Below are 19,354 nucleotides of genomic sequence, written 5' to 3'. Positions count from 1 at the left end.
AAAATAGAGATGGAGGAACAGAGAGTAAGTATGATGGTAGAAAAGGGAATTGATGGTATAGAGATGACATTGTTTGGGTCTCATAAAAAAGATGTTCTTTGGGGTGTTTTGTTTGTTTATTTAAGATTTTATTTATTTATTTGACAGAGAGAGAGAGAACACAAGCAGGGGGAGTGGGAGAAGCAGGGTCCCCCACTGAGCAGGGAGCCCGATGCGGGGCTCGATCCCAGGACCCCGGGATCATGACCTGAGCTGAAGGCAGCCACCTCAATCACCCAACCAACCACCCCTGTTTTTTGTTTTTTTTTTTTCTCAAAGAGAAACAAGGAAATAATGGACAGAAATCCAGGTAAAAGAAACATGCCAGGTCATAGATGGGCCCTATTATGCAAAGAAGAAGGAAGAATCTTCAAAAGTTAATGAGAAGAGATGTAGTACAAATGTGAAGACACGCTTCTTTAAATGCAAGTTAATAAACTAGTGGAATCAGTTATCCCCAAGCATCGGCTCAGAGGCAAAACTAGCTGCACAGACTAAGGAATGCAGCTCCACGAGCCCATACCAGACCTGGTGTGGCAGCCCCCGGGCAAGACATTCTCCCCTCCATCCTTTGTTGCCTGAACAGAACTCTGCGTGAGCATTGATGACTTTAGGTTTCCTCTCTTGTGCAAGCCTTGAGAGAGGTGACTCTTTTTCTCTGCTTTGCTTCTTTCTACTTCCTACGCTCTCTCAAATATCATGTCTGTTTAAAAATATTAATTTTTTAAAGATGGCTTTGACCTCTCCTTTTGTTGTTATGAAGTTCAGAAAAGGGAAGTGCCACAAATAGAAAAGGGCAGCATTTGGAACAGTTTAAAATTTCTGTAAGCGCCAGTGAGGGGCCACAGAAGAGAACATTCCATCCCCCTCCTTCTGCTGCCTTCCTTCCAGATTTCCATGAAGATCAGATAGAGGAGGCGGCCCCAGGAGAGCTGCAGGACCCATGCACATGTAACCAATTGCTTTTTTGCCTGTAGTAAAGTTCACATTTTGATTGCTTCTCCAGATTATGTTGATCCAGACATATTTTATGCAGTCATCCGGATCTTTCTCTCTGGGTAAGTACAGTTCAACCATTTTCCTGCATGAGGCCTCTGTAGCATATTCCAAATTTATGAGAGGAGAGAGAAGCTTCCTAGAGTAAGAAACACACCAAGAAACCCTTGCTAGCAGTTATCCATTCTTGGATATAAGAGGTGGGGTACCATCTGCATGACAAATGACATTGAAGTTTGAATATTTAAGTTTAGAATAGTTTTCCTTAGACGACCATATTAGATTCATTTGTATTCACTTCGAATCCCATCTTGATGGCAGAAAAAAAAAGCCCAGTATGCAACCACAAAGCTCTATCATTTATATCCATTCTCTCCCCCTTGTTACGAAGGCAGATGGAAGCATAGAAAGGGCTTAAAAGCTTTCTTCTATTACTCCTGGAAGAGCTACCCCAAGTCATTTGTTCATATTTGCGGGTCTTTTCTGACATGGCCTGTTAACTTCTCCAGTTAGAGAACTCTACTCTTAGATATATTTCTTCCTTTAAATACACTAGTTATACCTTGACATGTTTTAATCAAATTGCTTTCCTATTCACATTAACTGAGAGAAACTAAGTTTGTTTGTTTGGCTTTTTAATGGTGAAAAGTGAAAAGTGGAGGTAGTGAATGGATGAGGTGAAAAATGTGAAAGAGAGCTCACCTAGTGTTCCATCTTGATAACTAGGAGATGCCTAAGTGCTATGTACAGAAAGAATCTGAAGCTGTGCCCTGAAGTAGTAAGAGACAAGTCCAATACCAAAATCAACAGATCTACTGATCTATCAGTAGATGTAGTGGATATTACATTGGTGCAAGAAGGAAGTGACAACATGAACTCAGTATTTTCTCTAGATTGAGTAGGTCTGGAGTATGAGACAGTCTAAGGGGAGGCCAGCTTGGGTGGGCATTCCTCACTGCAGGACTCAGAGAATGGAAGCAGGAAGGTTTCTAGTGAATAACTTGAGAGTAATGGGTACCTGACTGATGAGGAAACCAGAGAAATGGGGAAGGGTGCAGAATGGAATTGGGAGTGTTTCTCAGAACTCAGACTTTTACTGTATACCCATTCAGTCCCGAAATCCTCCCCAAAGAGATTATCTGTCCTTAGAACTCTTCTTGCTCTCTGTGCGTTTTGCATGTGCTCAGGGTTAAGACAAAGATCTGATTGTATGATAGTGATTCCAGCAACAAATGTTAAGCAAAACTTGCAGATAGGTTTTGGTAGAATTAGAGAAAAAAAGGGCATTTTTTAAACATTTTAAATAGACTGAGATTTAGGAAGTACCTAATTCTGGAAAATCTCTTTGTACTTCACTTTGCTGTTTAAGTTTGTATTAGTCTTCCACCATTGCATAACAGATTGCCACAAATTAAAAAAGCAGTTTAAAACAACACACAATTATTATCTCGCATTTCTGTAGGTCAGAAAGCCAAGCAAACTCAGCTTGGTTTTCTGCTTAGTGTCTCCAAACACTGAGGTCAAGCTATCTGCTTGGCTGAGCTGTTATCAGGAGAATCTGGGGAATCATTCACTTCCAGACCATTCAGGTTTGTGGTAGAATCCAGTTCTTTGTGGTTTTGGAACTGAGGTCTATGTTTCCTTGCTGGCTGTTGGATAGGATCTGTCCTCCGTTTAGAGAGGCCTCCTGCTTTCCTTGTTACATGGTATCCTCCAACGCAGCCATGGTGCTTCCAATCCTAGTACTTAAATACCTCTGATTTCTCCTTCTGCCACTAGCCAGAGAAAATCTCTGCTTTTAAGGTCTTATGTGATTAGATTGAGCCCATGAGACAATGCAGAAAATCCCTATGTTAAGGTCAACTGATTAGTAACCTTAATTACATTTGCAAAGTCTCTTTGGCCTTGCTGTATAATATATCATATTGACAGGCATGGTAGCTTATAATATAAAGAGTTCTAGGAATTAGGATGGAGATCTTGGGGCAATATTTTCAAAATTCTACCCATCATGATTAAATGGTCACTGCAGGGTGATATTGTTTTCATTAAAATAAGTTCTGGGTCAGTGGTGCATCTTATCTGTGATCTCCATAAAAGTCTCCCCTCTGTCTGACCCTCAAAAATATTTCCCATGTAGCACAACTAAGTGGGCGGCACCAAATCTTAAATGTATTGATAAGTGTTGATGGCTAAAATCACCTGGATTGTTGAGAATTCTCAAGAGAGTTGTCTTGAAAAATCGAAATCTACTCCTATATTTTTGGCTTGTCCCATGTTTGATTTACTGTTTTTATTTACTTTTTAAAAACATTTTTATTTAGGAGAGTTTCATCATCTGTAGATTAAACATATTCTTTTTATTTCCCACTCACATTAAATTTCACAGGGAAGTCATCAGCCCCTGTGGAAAAATGTCACTTCATTTCTTTCTTTTTTTCTCTCTGTTTACACTTCCTCTTGGGTTTCCTAGAAATATGCTATGAGAAAGATTAAAAATAACCTTGTCTACAGAGATTTGAAAGGAAACTAATTCTTTTCCTTTACAAACAGTAGTTTGGGCTGAGAGTGCATGGGCGCAGTCCTTGGGCTAGTCAGAGAAACCCTATTTCCCTTCCTCAGACTAATCTCATCACAGGTGGAGAACATGGATTTTGAAAGTAGATCCCCTTATTTTATCTTTTTTGACTTACATGCTGATGTTTTCTCTGTCACCTTCAATGTGGCTTTGATACATTTTCATCATGTTGGGGCACCAAAAAAAGATTGATTGATGTCTCTTGGCCATTTGAGCATCTGATGCCTCCTTAAAGCTAGCTAGATCCTTTCCAGACAAACATTTGGGTCCACATATTCTAGATATATAATAGGGAATTATAGAATGATATTGTTTTCATTCATTCATTCATTCATTCATTAACTCTTTAGTAAGTGCTTACCATATGCCAGGCATAGTTCCTGGTTCTGGGAATGTGCAATAAAGCAAAACAGCAACTTCATTCCCATGGAGCTTACATTTTATTTATTTATTTATTTATAAATATTTTATTTATTTGACAGAGAGAGAGAGCACAAGCAGAGGGAGCGGCAGGCAGAGGCTCCCCACTGAGCAAGGAGCCCAACACCCCTGGGGTATGACCTGCTGACACTTTACCAACTAAACCCCACAGGCATCCTGGAGCTTACATTTTAATCATGGGAGCCAGATAATGCATAAACAAATATAATTAAAGCAAGTGTCATACAATATATGTTACAACAATAAGTAATATGGGGAAATGTAAAGTAAGACACAGGGCATCAAGGGAGAGCTAGGGGTGGGTGGTGGCTGAAGGTTCTCATTTATTTATTATCATCTGGGAATGCCACACTTCTAGGTGACATTTGTGTAGATACTTGAAAGAAGTGAGAACTAAACCTTCTAGATACCTGTTCCAAGCAAAAGAAACAAAAATTGCAACAACCCTGAGGTTGGAGCATGCTTGTCATGGAGGAACAAGGATTCCTTGTTGCAAAGAAGCCAGTGTCGCTGGGATGAAAGACACATGCGGGAAAATGAGAGAGATACAAGGAATAGCAGGAGACCAGATCATGTTGGGGCTTGTTGGCTCCTTTCTGAGAGAGAAGAGCAGGGGTAGAAAGTCTGGAGACAAATGGCATGATCTGTCTTAAGTTTCGAATCATTGCTGTATCTTCTAAGTGGAAAATAGATGATTTGAGAACAAGAATGGAAGCCAGGCAAACGTTTTAAGAAGCTATCCCACAATCCAGCATGGTGGCTTGGACTGGCGTGGAAGCAGCAGAGGTGCTAAAAAATGTTCAGTTCCGGACATGACTGAAGGTAAGGTTGAGGGGACCTGCTATTGGATTGCTTACAGAAGGAGGAGAACAGGATTAGTTAAAGAGGACTCTAAGGTTTTGGCCTGATCCACTGAAAGAATGGAGCTGCCATTTTCTCTGATGAGGAAGGCCATCAGAGGAACAAATTTGGCAGAAGGGAGGGGAAATTGGGAGCTTAGTTTGGGACATGTTCATTTCTGGTGAAGGTATCTGTAAGTAGGCTGCTGAATACATGAGGTTGGACCATAAGGGAGAGGCCCAGGTGTAAGTGCATGCTTTTAAATAGTCCTAATATAGTTGCCTTCTAAATCAATGAAGCTAAATAAGACCACTTGGAAAGTGAAAGTAGCAGGGAGCCCAAGGACTGAGCCCTGAGAAAGTCCAACATGCAGAAGTGGTCATGATGAGGAGGGACTGTTGAAAGAGACCAAAGTGACCATCTGAGATCATCCGCAGGATGGCAAAAACAACTCTGAACCACTGTGGCCGCTCTCTTTGTTCCACTTACGTTTTCAATACTCCTTCCCAATAAAGTGTTGTTTAGAAATTTTATTGAAGCAGTGTCCTGAACTTTGATAAGTCATAAAACTTCTCTAAAACCCGTTTAATTATGCAGCAGCTTTAGGAAGTAGGTGCAAATTAGGACCAAGACTCACGAAAGTGCATGCAAAGTTCCAACATAATGAATGGAGGGAGCAGGGATTCCAACTCACTCTGAATAATATAAAATGGCTAATATTTAGCAAATGCTTAATATGTTCCAGGCCCTGAGCAGGTATTATTTTAATTAGTTCCCATAACAACCCAATAAGGTAGATCCTAATATCACTTGGATAAGGAACCTGAGGCTCAGAGAGATTAATTACCTAAGCCAAGGCTCACAGTTAATAAATACCAAAGCTGAGATTAAATTCTCTATCTGCCTGAAAAAGAGCCCTCTCACCCAACAGCTACAGCATGTTCTAATCTTAATACCAGAATCCTTCTTTCGCTCTCCCCGGGCTCTGCTTTCTGTGCCTCATGTTTCCAGAAGTGATGTCACCCCCACTGCAAAGGCCACTCTGACATTCATGCAGTGGAAACCATACAACTGCTGAACAAACCAACCTGCAAAGAAAACAACCCAGCTCCGTACAGCCTTTCTTACCTCAAGGAAGTATTGGAAAAAGGACATGAACAGCAAGCTGAGCAGTCTGGCTACGGCTTTTGTATGTGTGTGATGTTTCCCTTCTCTTGAGCAAAATGACTTTTAGAATTATAGGAAGGAGACGAGACATCAACGTAAGCCTGTTATTTAAACTGTTCACAGCAGGGACTGTGGCTCATTCCTGGAAATAAGAGGAAAAAAGACTCTATTCCTTAGTAAAAGTGCAAATTCACATGCGGGGTCTCTGGAAAATGAAAATAGAAAACTACAAGTTTGGGGCGCCTGGGGGCCTCAGTCGGTTAAGCATCTGCCTTCTGCTCAGGTCATGATTCCGGAGTCCTGGGACTGAGCCCCGCATCGGGCTCCTTGCTCAGCCAGAGTCTGCTTCTCCCGCTGCCTGCTGTGCCTCCCTGTTTGTGCGCGCGCACGCTCTCTCTCTGTCAAAGAAATAAAGTCTTAAAAAAATATATTACAAGTTTGGGATTTACATTCTGGTTTCCCCATTTTCTAAAAATGTGGCCCTGGAGCCTTAACAGCTTTGAGTCTTTGTTTATCTGTAAAAGGGGTTTTAAAAACCTGCCTTCATCTACTCAAAAGAGGTCAAATGAGAACATGAATGTGCAGGGGTTTTATAGACTAACGCCTTGGAAGTACAACTAGAATATGTTCTTAGTGCTATTGTTTTTGTCTTATTATGGAGTCACCCACGTAGTCTCTGGAATTGTTCAAGACTCTATAACAAATGTGACAGGGAAATGAGTAAAATAGTTGGAGGTAGAGGTAAGGGGACTCAGACACAAAAAGACAAAGAAATGGAATCAGGGAGACAGAAGAAGAGAAGAACGGGCCCACTTCATCTGAGCAAGACAAAGAGCCTCAATTCCGTCCATCTCCACGTCCCTCTGGTAACCTGCCGGGTTGTACTGTGTTCTCTTTATTGCTGCCCTCGTTATCAATACCTGCTATCAAGAACATATTTGACAAAGGTGTTACCACAAAGTCAGGTAGTATTTAAAACTGATAGTTCAGCATGACAACTGTTAAAGCTATTTCAGGGAAGGGCAAAGGTGTGTGTGTGTGTGTGTGTGTGTGTGTGTGTGTGTGTTTACTTTCAAAGCTCTGCTTGCAGAGTTAAAGGTATCAGGTTATCAGGGTTGAGATTAGGTGAAGATTATTCCAGAGCCCCTAAATTGCTCCTATTGATCAGCACTGATATCATCTTTATAAGTGATTTTTTTTTTTCCTAATAAATATGTCATAGGACCAGTGCTAAGGATTCTTCTCTAAACATCCTTTACTTCTCTGGAATAATCCTTCAACTGAGGAAAGGAACAGCTGTATCCTGTGGCCTGTTACGAAATTGAAGTATGCTTAAGTACATATCCTACAAAAATATCCAGTCTTTTGCTCTAAAATTACCATTGAAGTTGTGTTTGCTCTCTTACTCACTGTTTCTGTAACAGAAAATATGCTCTTAACTCCTAGCACCCACGCCTTCTCTTTGACTTTTCCTCTGGCTTAGATGGAAGGATAACCCAGCAATGCCTGTGGGGTTGATCTATGAAGGAGTCTCCACAGAGCCCCTGGAGTACTCTGGAGGGAGTGCAGCTCAGAGCACAGTGCTTCATGCCTTTGATGAGTTCTTAGGCATTTGCCATAGCAAGGAAAGTGGTAAGTCGGACACTTGCTGTTTCTTTTTGTTCCTTAACAGGGAGGAAGAACAGAGATGTTTTTTACCAATTGACAAGACCAAAATTAAATTAAAATGTAATGTAATGTGTAAATTAAAATGTCATGAAGTCTATACTTCTCCAAGCCAACCAGGAGGCTGTGTGCCTGCCAGATGTTATTGTGTCAAGTCAATTAATATTTGATCTCAGCAGATTATTGGGTTTCATGTCCAAATCTTAAAACATTGCTACATATCCAGCTGTTCCCTGTAGTTTTGTTTGGATCCTTAGGCAGTGGCCTCCTTTCTCTAAAATGGAGGAGAGATCTAGAGTTTGAAGGCTGTGGCATTAAGTTACTAAGTCTGGATATAGCTGGTGTTGGGTCTGAGCTCCTCCACTAAAGCCTTTCCCTGTAAAAATGCTGCAACCTCAGGCCAAGCCTATTTAGACTAGAAGAAGGGTCTACCAGTTTAGAAGCTTGAAATTGTTCAGTTCTTTGCCTGCTAGCAGCAAGGCAATGTTTAATAGTTGCAAAAGGGCACTTTAGACTACAGAGTTTTCAAGATGGGTAAGGAAAAGAAATGACTAGAACTTTGTGTCATAGGGTCCAGTCTTGTCCACAAAAGTCAGTTGTCAAAAACTATGATAGTATTAAATACCTAATGGATATCCTATAAATATCCTATAAATGATCGATCTATCCACATTTTCTATAAATATCTATTGATTTGATTTTTAAACAAGTTGACTTCAAGAGGCTATTACGAAAAACAGTTTGTCATTCTTTATTTTCTTGATCTTATAAACTCTATTACTTTCCTCCTCCTTAGAACTCCCTCCAAACAGAGCACCTAGGGAGCAAAATTTATCAGAGTATTTAGCAAATCAGTTTAAGGGTTTATGCCTTACATTTGTAGATACCTCTCATGATGATTAGCAAGATACTTTGCCCCCCTTGGGTATGCAACAAATATTTATACATGGGCTGATAGATCTAGTTCCAACTCAGTTATCCGAGATGTATTTGCTTCATTTTTCCTTCCCCATCTCCTATTCGTAGTCAAGAAAATAGTATTTGACATCTGTGAGCAAAAGAGCCAGCAATGTAGATCGGACAGTTAGGATGAAAGCAAGTTTTTGCTGCACTGATGTCCAGAAAAGCAGATAGGCTCTCTTATCTTTCCATGTGGAGCTATGACATTGTTCTGGTTTGTTTCTTTCAGCCGACTTTCTGCATAGGATGAGGGAGTACATGCCTCCTTCCCATAAGGACTTTATAGAAGAAATCCAGTCAAGTCCCTCACTGAGAGACCACATCTTGTCCTCTGAAAATAGCCAACTTCTGACAGCCTATAATCAGTGTGTGGAGGCCCTGGTGGACCTGCGCAGCTATCACATCGCTGTGGTGACAAAATACCTCATCACAGCGGCTGCCAAAGCAAAGGGCAGGAGGCCAAACCCTCTCCCTGGGCCATCTCAAGCCCTAGAAGAGAGGGGCACAGGCGGGACTGTAGTTCTGAGCTTCCTGAAGAGTGTCAGGGATAAGACCTTAGAGGCAATTCTCCACCAACGTGATTAAGAGACTGCCTTCTGCCCAACAATGCAAAACCAGCAAACACGGGTTTTTCCCTTACCCTCTCCCCCATTGGAGGGCATGTGGGCCCAGAGAATAAGAATGTCTGGAATAATCTGAAAGGGACCTCAGCCTTAGTTATTTTCCTGCTCCTCCTTTGTTGAGAGCTGTTAGTCTTCACAGAGAAGAATTTTCATGGCCAGAGACTTTCCTTTCCCTACCTGATTACTGGTTAATAGCGAACGGGTTTGGACACTTCCTCATTCAGAACCCCACAGAGGAGTGAGTTAGTCCTATTCTATTTGCAAAGTGATAGAAAATCAATCTAAATTTCCAAAACCAAATAAAATTGCCTGTAGACAGATCCCCTTGTTGATTTCTTTAAAAAGCAAGTTAAATATTCATGCATTCATTCATTCAGTTAAAAACTTATTATGTTCCTACTGAACACTGGTTTAGGGATTAGAGCAGAGATTTTTTTGTGGCCCCAGTCCAGCCTTCTTCTTCTCCCTGTGTGTGCTGAGTCTGTGGCAGGAGGTTGGAAATGCTCCAGTGGTGAAGCGGAGGAAAGAGGAGGCTCACGTAAGTCTTAGAAGTCACCAGTATAGCAATGAATAGTTAATGATGTGGGAACAGATAAGGCTCTTCCACATGGTTCATCAATTTGCAAATTCTATTTTAATTTCCTTCTTTATTTTTAGAAGAATGATTCTTTCTCCCTACACTGAAAGTTTGTATTTGTAAAATGAATTAATTGACCCGTTGAAAGTAAATGATCAAAATGGGAATAAATGGTAAATCCACGTGGTTCGTTCACAAATAGATGTAACTTTTTATTGATTTATTTTCTATCTTAAGATCTCATTTCATCTGACAGTAGAAAGCTAGAAAACTTTAATCTTGCCAATTTAGGGTAAACTCCATTAATTTAGGCTTGCCTCCCACTCTGCACACACACGTATATCTGGGACAGTATCTACATTCCTGAGGGCCAATCTAGTATCATGGCCTCAAGAAGAGGTACCTGATCATTGGAGGCAGCCTCTGCCCAAGTTAGCATCTGCTGAGCAGTCCCCCTCCCCATATGGGCACTGGTCAAATGGAGCTTGCAGCTTGTCTCATCCTGTCCCTAGAGGCTTTTCAGAGTCCTCAGCCCTCAACGTTCTATTATGCCACTTGGAAAAACATTTGACTACTTTCCAGATCCCTCCGGTCCTTAAACCCCACTCTGACTATATATATATATATATATATATATATGTGTTCTATATATATACTATTGTGTACTAGAGAGAGAGAGAGAGAGAGATTTTAAGAAATTGGCTTATGTCATTATGGAGGCTGGAAATTCCAAAATCTGCAAGGTAGACCAGCAGGCTGGAGACCGGGGGAAGCACCAAGTTGAAAGGCTGACTGCCTTTTGATTTACATGTTCATCTCATCCAAACAAAACACCCTCACAAAAACATCCAGAATCATGTTTGACCAAATATCTGGGCATCATGGCCCAGCCAAGGTGGCAGAAAATTAGTCATCACAAGCATCCTTGAGAAGAACCTGAATTAGGATACAGTTATGGTATCTGACAGACACTCTCCCCCACACTTCAGAAGAATCATCCTTTGTAATGATGGAGAGGAGGTACAAAAATGGCGTTGAGTATAGCTATTCCCCAAGAGATGCTAGGAAGGGATGTAGCAGAGCATTGGAGGGAAAGCCTGGAATACTGCCCAGAAAAATCTGACTATGTTGATGACTAAAAGCTCTCCATGCTGGGTGATCCATGTAGAATAAAGCCATCGTTTCTATTAATAAAAATATGACACACTGTTTTGAGGTTGATTTTATAGGGCTAATCTTCACCTGGGAAAGGGGACAAGGCCTTTAAAGTCCTAACCCTTGTACCATGAGGGTCCACTTTCACCCTATGTTGCCCCCACCTAGTCCTGCTGCGGACAAGGGGACACCGATTCCTTTTCATCCTGTGCCCATGCACGGCTAGGATTAGATTAGTAATTTGTAGAAGACTTTAGTAAAGACTCAGGGATGATTTCAAAAGAAAGCAAACAAAACCCATAAAGGAATACCAGTTAGATGGCATGGGTAACATTCAGTGTTTGTTCTGTGGGGCACACAGGCCCTACACTTTCCTCATTCCTAGGCTGCATGCAAGTGAACAGGATCCCCCAAATTCTCAGCTTACAGAGCGTCAAGCCAAGACAGTGAGGCTCAGAGGCTGAGTTTCTCCTCCCTCGTTGTTAGTCTGAAATTAGTTTTTTGTTGCCTCAATACAATCTCTATAGGGTTAAAGTCAAAATAAAACTAAACACCAATGATAAGAAATGCTTGAAACCCATGAGATCCTATCCGATTTAAGATCTGGGATATAAAACTTGCAGGACCTACAAGCCAATTACTCCTTTCACAACAATGAATTTCACCCACCAAATTCTGTCTTGCATCTTCTTATGCACAGATGTCCTATATGCTTTGCTAATGGAAGAAATGCTCTCCTCTTTCTTTGTTCACATAACAGTAAACTTAATAAAGAAGTCGGATATCATTGCTTTCTGGAATGCAATCGCTAATTAATTTTTGCAGTTTAGCATCTGCTTCCCAGTAACATTAAAAAACTGAGTTCTTGAATGTTAAGCATCATCAAAAATAAATTATTATTTTTTTTTTTGCAAAGTAATGTCCTTCGTAAACTCACAAATTTATTGGCCCACATGGTTCTATGGCAGCTGTAGATTTCAAACCAAACTCGATTATGGTATTTGCTTTTAATTATCCACAAATAGTTTTTTTTTTTTAAGGTATCAATCAGAATTTGGCCTCACTGTACATTGGGAGCCATTTGCAGTGAGGTCTTAGACCCCACTCTGACCCCTCACAGGTCACATCCTTCTTCACAAGGCAAGGGGTCCTGGGGCCAGTACAACTTGCCTTTAGGATGATCAGCTTTTTAAAGAACCAGTCAGGGGCACAGCCATAGTAGACAAAATAACAATAATGATAATAATTAATAAAAATAAAAAGTAATTATGTACATAAGTGTTAATAATTTGTCACTAAAATATGAGAAGTAAGCATCCATTTGAAATTATATTACCATAATTGGCATTATTTATTTCTCTCTCGCATAAGTATTATTATTTAAACAAAACAATTGGCTAATTAACAGTGGCAGCAAATAGTAATTAATAAGACTAAACAAATACTATGTAATTACTTTCATTTTAATTATCTAAACTTTTCAAAAGAGTTCTGGAAACATGATGACAATATTCACAATGTGAAAAATCACACTCAACTATCTCAATACAAGACACAACAGTTAATCCACAGGCAGAGCTGATGCCTACTGTTCAGACTCAGAATGAGGACCCACTTCAGATGCTGGCTTTGGTCACGTCATTCAGACGGAGCAGCAATGGACCATCCGTCATTGTGGAGCACGAACTACATTTGCCAACAGAAAAGATCAGGGGACAACCCACCAACAACAAATGACTATGGAAGATGGATAATCTGCACCAAATCCATTTGACACTAAAACAGGGTTGCTGTCATATGGATTTTTCACTGTTCTTTTTTAATCCAACACAAGATCGAAAAGTGGGGCTTTTAACATCCCCCGTGAAGGGGTTCTCAGGACATGGGACTTCCAGTGCTAAAAGCAAGTCAGATTCAGGTAACCAGTTTGGTCACCAGACCTGCCCTCTAAGAGCCCACACCACCTCAATTACTACCATTTTCCAGATCATGCTCTGGAGGCCCGGAGCTCCAAAATACCTTGCACAAATGGCCTCAAGAATGCTTCTGGAACCTGCACAGTCTTGTCTTCTGTGTTTGCTCCTGATTGTGCCATTCGTAATCATGTACTTCACAGGAGAGTTAGGGCTCTTTGCAGGTATGTGGATGGAGCTCAGGCAGGAGGCTGGGGTGTCTACAAGCATGAGGGAGTGGTCCCTGGAAGTTACAACAGAGCAGAGCTGGAGAGAGTGAGGTTAGATCTGAGACTGTCCTCATGCCTCCATGTTTGATATAGAATTCTAAAGAGTGAGAGACTTTTACCTTGAATGGGCTTCCAGGTTATTTTGAAGTATCTTTTTCAGTTAAAAATAAAACTACCTTACAACCCAGCAATTGCACTACTAGGTATTTACCCGAAGGATACAAAAATACTGATTCAAAGGGATACATGCACCCGGATGTTTATAGCAGCATTATCAACAATAGCCAAATTATGGAAAGAGCCCAAATGTCCATCCAAATGATGAATGGATACATATATATATATAATGGAATATTACTCAGTCATCAAAAAAGATGAAATCTTGCCATTTGCAATGACATGAATGGAATCAGAGGGTATCATGCTAAGTGAAATAAGTCAGTCAGAGAAAGACAAATACCATATGATTTCACTCACACGTGCAATTTAAGAGACAAAACAGATGAACATAGGGAAAGGGGAAAATAAGAGGGAAGCAAACCATAAGAGGCTCTTAACGATAGACAATAAACTAAGGGTTGCTGGTGGGAGGTGGGCAGGGGGATGGGCATAAGTGGGTGATGGGTATTAAGGAGGACACTTGCTGTGTTGAGCACTGGGTGTGATATGTAAGTGACGAATCACTAAATTCTACTCCTGAAACCAATATTACACTATATGTTAAGTAACTAGAATTTAAATAAAATTTGAAAAATTTTTTAAAAATTAAAAAAAGAAAGTCTGTTTCTAGGTAGAATAGTAGGACACCTTTTATTTATTTGCTAGCCTGATTTATAACTTTTACATATGTATAGAACAGAAATGGTACGTGGATGTCCATTTGTATTTTTACCCCAGGCCCTGGCAAACATTAGGGGTGAGGATTGTCTGACGCAGGATCAAGCTTGTCAGGTTTAATCTTTGCTTGTAAGTCTGGACTATGACCACCAGAGAGCAATCTCGACCTGCAATGCTCAGCCCCAGAGCTCCAAACGAGGTATGTATTCTTAGCTGATATCATAGGCCAAAGGTTTTTCCTATTTTTTTAGAAGTGTCTCTTTCTTCACAGTAGGACTGGGTCCAGGAATCTCAGGAGGTTATCACCCAGAACGCTGCCTCTAGATAGAACCACACTAAATCAATCCAGATAGATATCTGTGTCCAAAAGCAAATCATATTCTATTCCTTTATAAATTTTAATAGGGATATTCTGGGTGCTAGAACTGTGGATAATTTGCATCCCTCTTTTGATAATTTTCTTTATTAAAAAGGAAAACATTAAAGCATTTTTTTTCTTTTAAAGCTGGAGAGGAATTCTTTGTCCTACCTCAGTGACTAGTGTTATCTGAGAATCTTTACTGTCACGGCCGCTTAAATGTTGCCAAATTGTGAAGAGAAGATTAGTAATCAGACTGAGCATTGAAGAGAAAGATCACATAAATACAGGAAACAGGAAAAGCCAAATAACTGCCTTAAGCTTAGAAAAAGGTTAGTCGGGGTTTTGTCTATAATAAAAGACAACTATCATGATACATTAAATATTTCTCTCCTCATTGCCCCTTCACACCCAACCCAACTCTGTGGCACTTAGCCATGCATGACTGGTGGGGAACACCTCCTATCATAATAGCTCAGTGATGCAATCTGCACCTGCAAGTAGGCGGTTCCACTTAAAAAATGTCCTATTACGGACAAGCACTGGAGTTATATGAAAACTCTGGAGAGGGAAATGCAGATGGCCTGGGGCACCGGAGGGAATAGGCAATGTGGCATCTAGCTGATCTGCTCACTGTTACCAAGCTCAACCTGCTTTCAAAAAACAAAAGAGGAAAAGAAAACAAACTCAGAGTGTCCTTATTTATCATCTTCTTTGTCATTAACTTCCAATGACCAATAACGACACTGAACAAAGAACTTGAAATTCTCATATGAAACTAATGAAAACAACAAATCTACACTATATACTACTCAATCCCCTGTAGCCACATATTAAACATAAATTTGAGATTAGTGATCTGAATACAAAGTAAGAAGCCCACACAAATCTACTCATAACATCCTTCCTTTCTGTGGCACCTGCCTGAGTACAAATTCCAGTTCCTCCATTTAATATATTTGTAACATCTTCATGTAGGGTAATAACCACACTTAAAGAGTATGATAATTATATGAGTTATTATATGTAAAGCACTTAGACCAGTGTCTATGTAGAGCAAACATTATTTAACTACTTGCTTCTACTATTATTGCTATTATTAATTACCAGGGACTGTTAGACACACTGTTGAATAGTGTGGAGGAAAGCTTGCTTTCATAAACCAAAGACAGAGTCATAGAAGAGTTCCATTTATTTCTGTCCTTTCAGGCTTCACTGGAAAGGAGAAATTTATGATCTAAGAACCCCAGAGGAAGGCCTTTGGAAAAATTGAGAAATTTCTATTATATTGCTTTCTCATCTTTTTTTAGGGAAATGTTTTTCTGAGACTGTTTGATTACTGTCATGTTCACTATACAAAAACTTCTCCAACACTCCTTCTAAATTCTAAATAATATAAAATGTTTACTTTAAAATCAAACGAAAATCATGTCAGTGTTGTGAGAGAAGCAGAGATACGGAGAGTCTGAAAAAAAAACAAAAACTAGAACTAAGATCAGAGCTAAAGACTCATAAGCATATTGGCAAGAAGAAGCTAATTTCCTGGGAGAAGGAATGCTATATCCTACTGCCTGATGGGATTGGCTAGGCTGTAAAGTATGGGAAGTTTATCCTCCACACTTCTAACTTCCCCTCTCTATGCTGCCAACCCTCATCTTGGTGACATCTCTTCTCTCAGGACAATGTTGTATTTTATATAATCAAAAATATCTCAAGGATAAGTGTGTTGTTCTCTCGTGTTTTAAAATATCCAGGGATAGAATGGTGGTTCTGTAGGGTCGTTAATGACTCAAGTTGCTCTTTCTGTGCCTTGATGCCTTTAGGAGGTTTCTTCCACCTCTTGGTTTAAGAAGGCTGCTGGAGCTCCAGCCATTCTATCTGTCTTGTAGATCACAAGAAGAAAAGGGAAAAGAAAGACAATTCTATGCTTTTTAAGGAAACTTCCAAGAAATCCCCCATTTTTTTTTTCTTTTTCTATTGACCGTGTCTTAGTCTCATAGCCTTCCTAGCTACAGTAGAGACTGGCAAACATAGTCCTTAAACAGAACAATCACACACCTAGCAAAAAACAGTGTTCTGTTAAAAAAAAGGAAGAAGGGAATGAATGCATGTTGATGAATTACCACAGGATGAAAGCCTTAAGCAAGTTTATTAAACTTTGCTAGTAAATTTTCAAGGGAGGAAGAAGGAGAATAAGGAGAGTAGAGGTGGTGTTGACAGGAAAGGGGTTGAACACCCTGCACATAGACAGCCCACCTCACCTGAAGCCAGGCAACTGGTACTAAAAATCCCAACATGATCTTCAACTTGCAGCTAGCTACAGTGATATGGAAGAAGTCCTGCCTGTGTAAATAGCTACTCTCAGGTTGGAAGAAATTCTACCTGTTCTCAAGGTCAGGAGTAAATTGTTTAAATGGGTTGCATTCCATAAGTTTACAGCAGTCTACATCTGAAAGGTTAGCCTTATGTCAGAGCTGGAAAATGTTTAATACAAATCAGGATTCTTATGCAAATACATACCTTTGTGTGGCTAAATGATTGGATTCCTCCTCTCTGTTGCCCATCTTAGGTACACAGCCTTGCCTCACTGAACCTGTCTCTTGGATTATGAAGCAAGCCGGCTGCACTGCCTGATCTCTGAGGTCTCTTGTAACATTCAGTGATACTCTGCTGGGTGTGCAAGAGGCGGTCCTGGGTTGTGTGCACAAGGAATTAGCTCTGTCTGTGATATTAATTAGGAATTATTCTAAGCCCTAGCTGGTTCATTGGCATTTAGGCTGGACTCTGCTTGTTTGCATTTATGACAAATAGAGTGGTAAATAATAGACTAATTAATCATAGTTTAACAATGACATTCACCAGAGAAACCCATCTTCTCCCTTACCTAAAACACTCACCGCACAACCCCTGGTTCCATTGAACAAGCCCTCCCTATGCCATGGCCATCTGCTCCTCCCAGACAGTATCACGACACATTTGAGTGACTATTGCTATTTGAAATAACATGTTATCTTAAGTCTTCATCATTTATGATAGCTAACTAAGTCATTCAATTCCATATAAGGAGAGCCTGAAATTCCTCAGCACCTTCCACTTCTGTCTCTTCCTGATGAACTCCTAGGTATCCCTGAAGACTCAGTTCAAGCATCAGTTCCAGGGGGCCCTTCCTGTAACACCCTCCCCCCCGCCAACCGAAAACATGGACCTGCCTCTATTTCCAGATTTGTTTAATAGGGTGGTTATAATTACCTGTTCTATAACTGCTTCCTCCATGCAACTCTAAATTCCATGAAATCACTGCTGTTTCTCTTATGCCGGCATAAGAGTATTTAGTAAATAATCTTTTGATGAGTGAAGGAATGAGTAAGCTCAGAGAGTGCGTGGCAAGAACCCATTTGCGAGAGAGCCAGCAATGCAAACGTAGAACTTTTGGTAAAAGGGGAATAAACTGCCTTACCAGGAAACAGGAGTCTACTTATCCCTGTAGAATCTGCAGCCTGGGGCAAATTACTTCACGAGCCTTTCCCTCACCACACTTTTATACTAAAAAAATAGTAAAATTTTCATCGAGCGAAGGTTTAAATGCTGACAGACTTACAGCATAAGCATCAGACATAGCTCAGATAGAAGCATTCAGGGCATACAATAGTAGTAATAATAATAAATAATAAAATAATAATAATAACATAACAATATAATAATAAAAATATGGGTATAATTTCTGAAGTGCTTTCACAGATATTATTCCATTTGATTTTTGCCACCGCCGGCTCAGGTGGGTACTATTGTGATCCTGCTTCAGCTAGTAAAGAAAATGCAGCTCAAAGGAGTTAGGTGTCTCCCCAAGCTCAAGAGCATGGTACATGGCAGAACTAGAACCCAACCCAGATTGTTTGGCTCCTTTGTACTGTTCTTTCACGACACGATTGTCAAAGGAGAAGCAATTTCAAACACGGGGATGCATGTTGTCCTGGGGGCAGTGGGAGGAGAATGTCAGCCAGCCTGTCTCAGTCCCTCTCGTTTCTTGACAGAGGACTTGGTTTTCTTGCCTCTGTCACTTGGACTCCTGTCCCAGGGTTGCAACTCCGAGCTTCTCTCACTCTGGCAGCAACACCCTAGGGATACAGGATCCTAACGTGATGGCCCTAATTGGCGAGTCTACACTTAATGGCTTTGGGCAGAGATTTCCCCTACAGTGAATCACCAGTGAGTCAGGCCATTTAACTCTAATCTTAAATTCATACTTCATAAACAGTTCCATTTACTTGAGACGTCTTTAATTTAAAAGCTAGGGGCAATTGCAAGAAGTCCTCTCCCAGAGAGAAAAGAGAGTGGAAAATGAAAGCAGATATCCCTTTTCATTCTCAATAGAAATACCCATTAATATAGCATCTCCTCCTCCCTCCCCACTCTGTGGTCACCTCCAGGATTCCTCAATGGTGAAAGAGGGAGCAATCCAAAGTGCATTTGCAATCTGGCCTCCGAGTTGTGGGATTAATCCAGAGACAGGGATCACCGATTATTGCAGCAGTGATGGAGGAACTCCACGGTTGTGATTTGAAATATCCTCCACAGCTTTCCACAGGGCCTCCCTGGGTGGAGAAAGTGGAACAACTTTGGTTTGGTGCTTCATTAGTGCTCATCTCTGAAACCCTAATGATATCATAAAACTATAGACCTGGATTGTTCTGTCCAAAGAGGAAAGGAAGGCTTGATTTACTATCCCAGGCATAGTGAAAAAGATCCTAGACTGAAATTCTCAGCAGTACTGTCAAAGAGCTGTCTGATGGGGGCACTACTTATGGTTAAGGGGCTGAATCATGGTCGGTTTATAAGCTTTTATATATAACACAATAAAGTAATTTAGTGATTTTATAAAGGTATAAAAATATTAGGGAATAGATTGTATGCTTTCAAACCAAGGACATACTTCAAA

General features: G+C 40.5%; 1 protein-coding gene across 3 annotated transcripts in view; it reads left to right on the top strand.

Moving 5' to 3' along the window:
• Positions 1-10,076, top strand: part of IDO2 (indoleamine 2,3-dioxygenase 2) — a 56,589-nt gene extending 46,513 nt beyond the window's left edge. For all 3 annotated transcript variants that reach the window (XM_027598427.2, XM_027598428.2, XM_027598429.2), the window contains 3 exons: positions 1,046-1,097; positions 7,545-7,693; positions 8,916-10,076. In XM_027598427.2, the coding sequence (XP_027454228.1) occupies positions 1,046-1,097; positions 7,545-7,693; positions 8,916-9,271 (557 nt within the window). In that variant the 3' untranslated portion in view covers positions 9,272-10,076. The remainder of the gene's footprint in view (positions 1-1,045; positions 1,098-7,544; positions 7,694-8,915) is intronic.
• Positions 10,077-19,354: the final 9,278 nt, after the last annotated feature.

The sequence above is a fragment of the Zalophus californianus genome, chromosome 2, assembly GCF_009762305.2.
Source record: "Zalophus californianus isolate mZalCal1 chromosome 2, mZalCal1.pri.v2, whole genome shotgun sequence".
In the NCBI taxonomy this organism is placed as follows: Eukaryota; Metazoa; Chordata; class Mammalia; order Carnivora; family Otariidae; genus Zalophus; species Zalophus californianus.
Note: the sequence above shows the minus strand (reverse complement) of the source record. Positions and strands in the feature narration are given on the sequence as shown.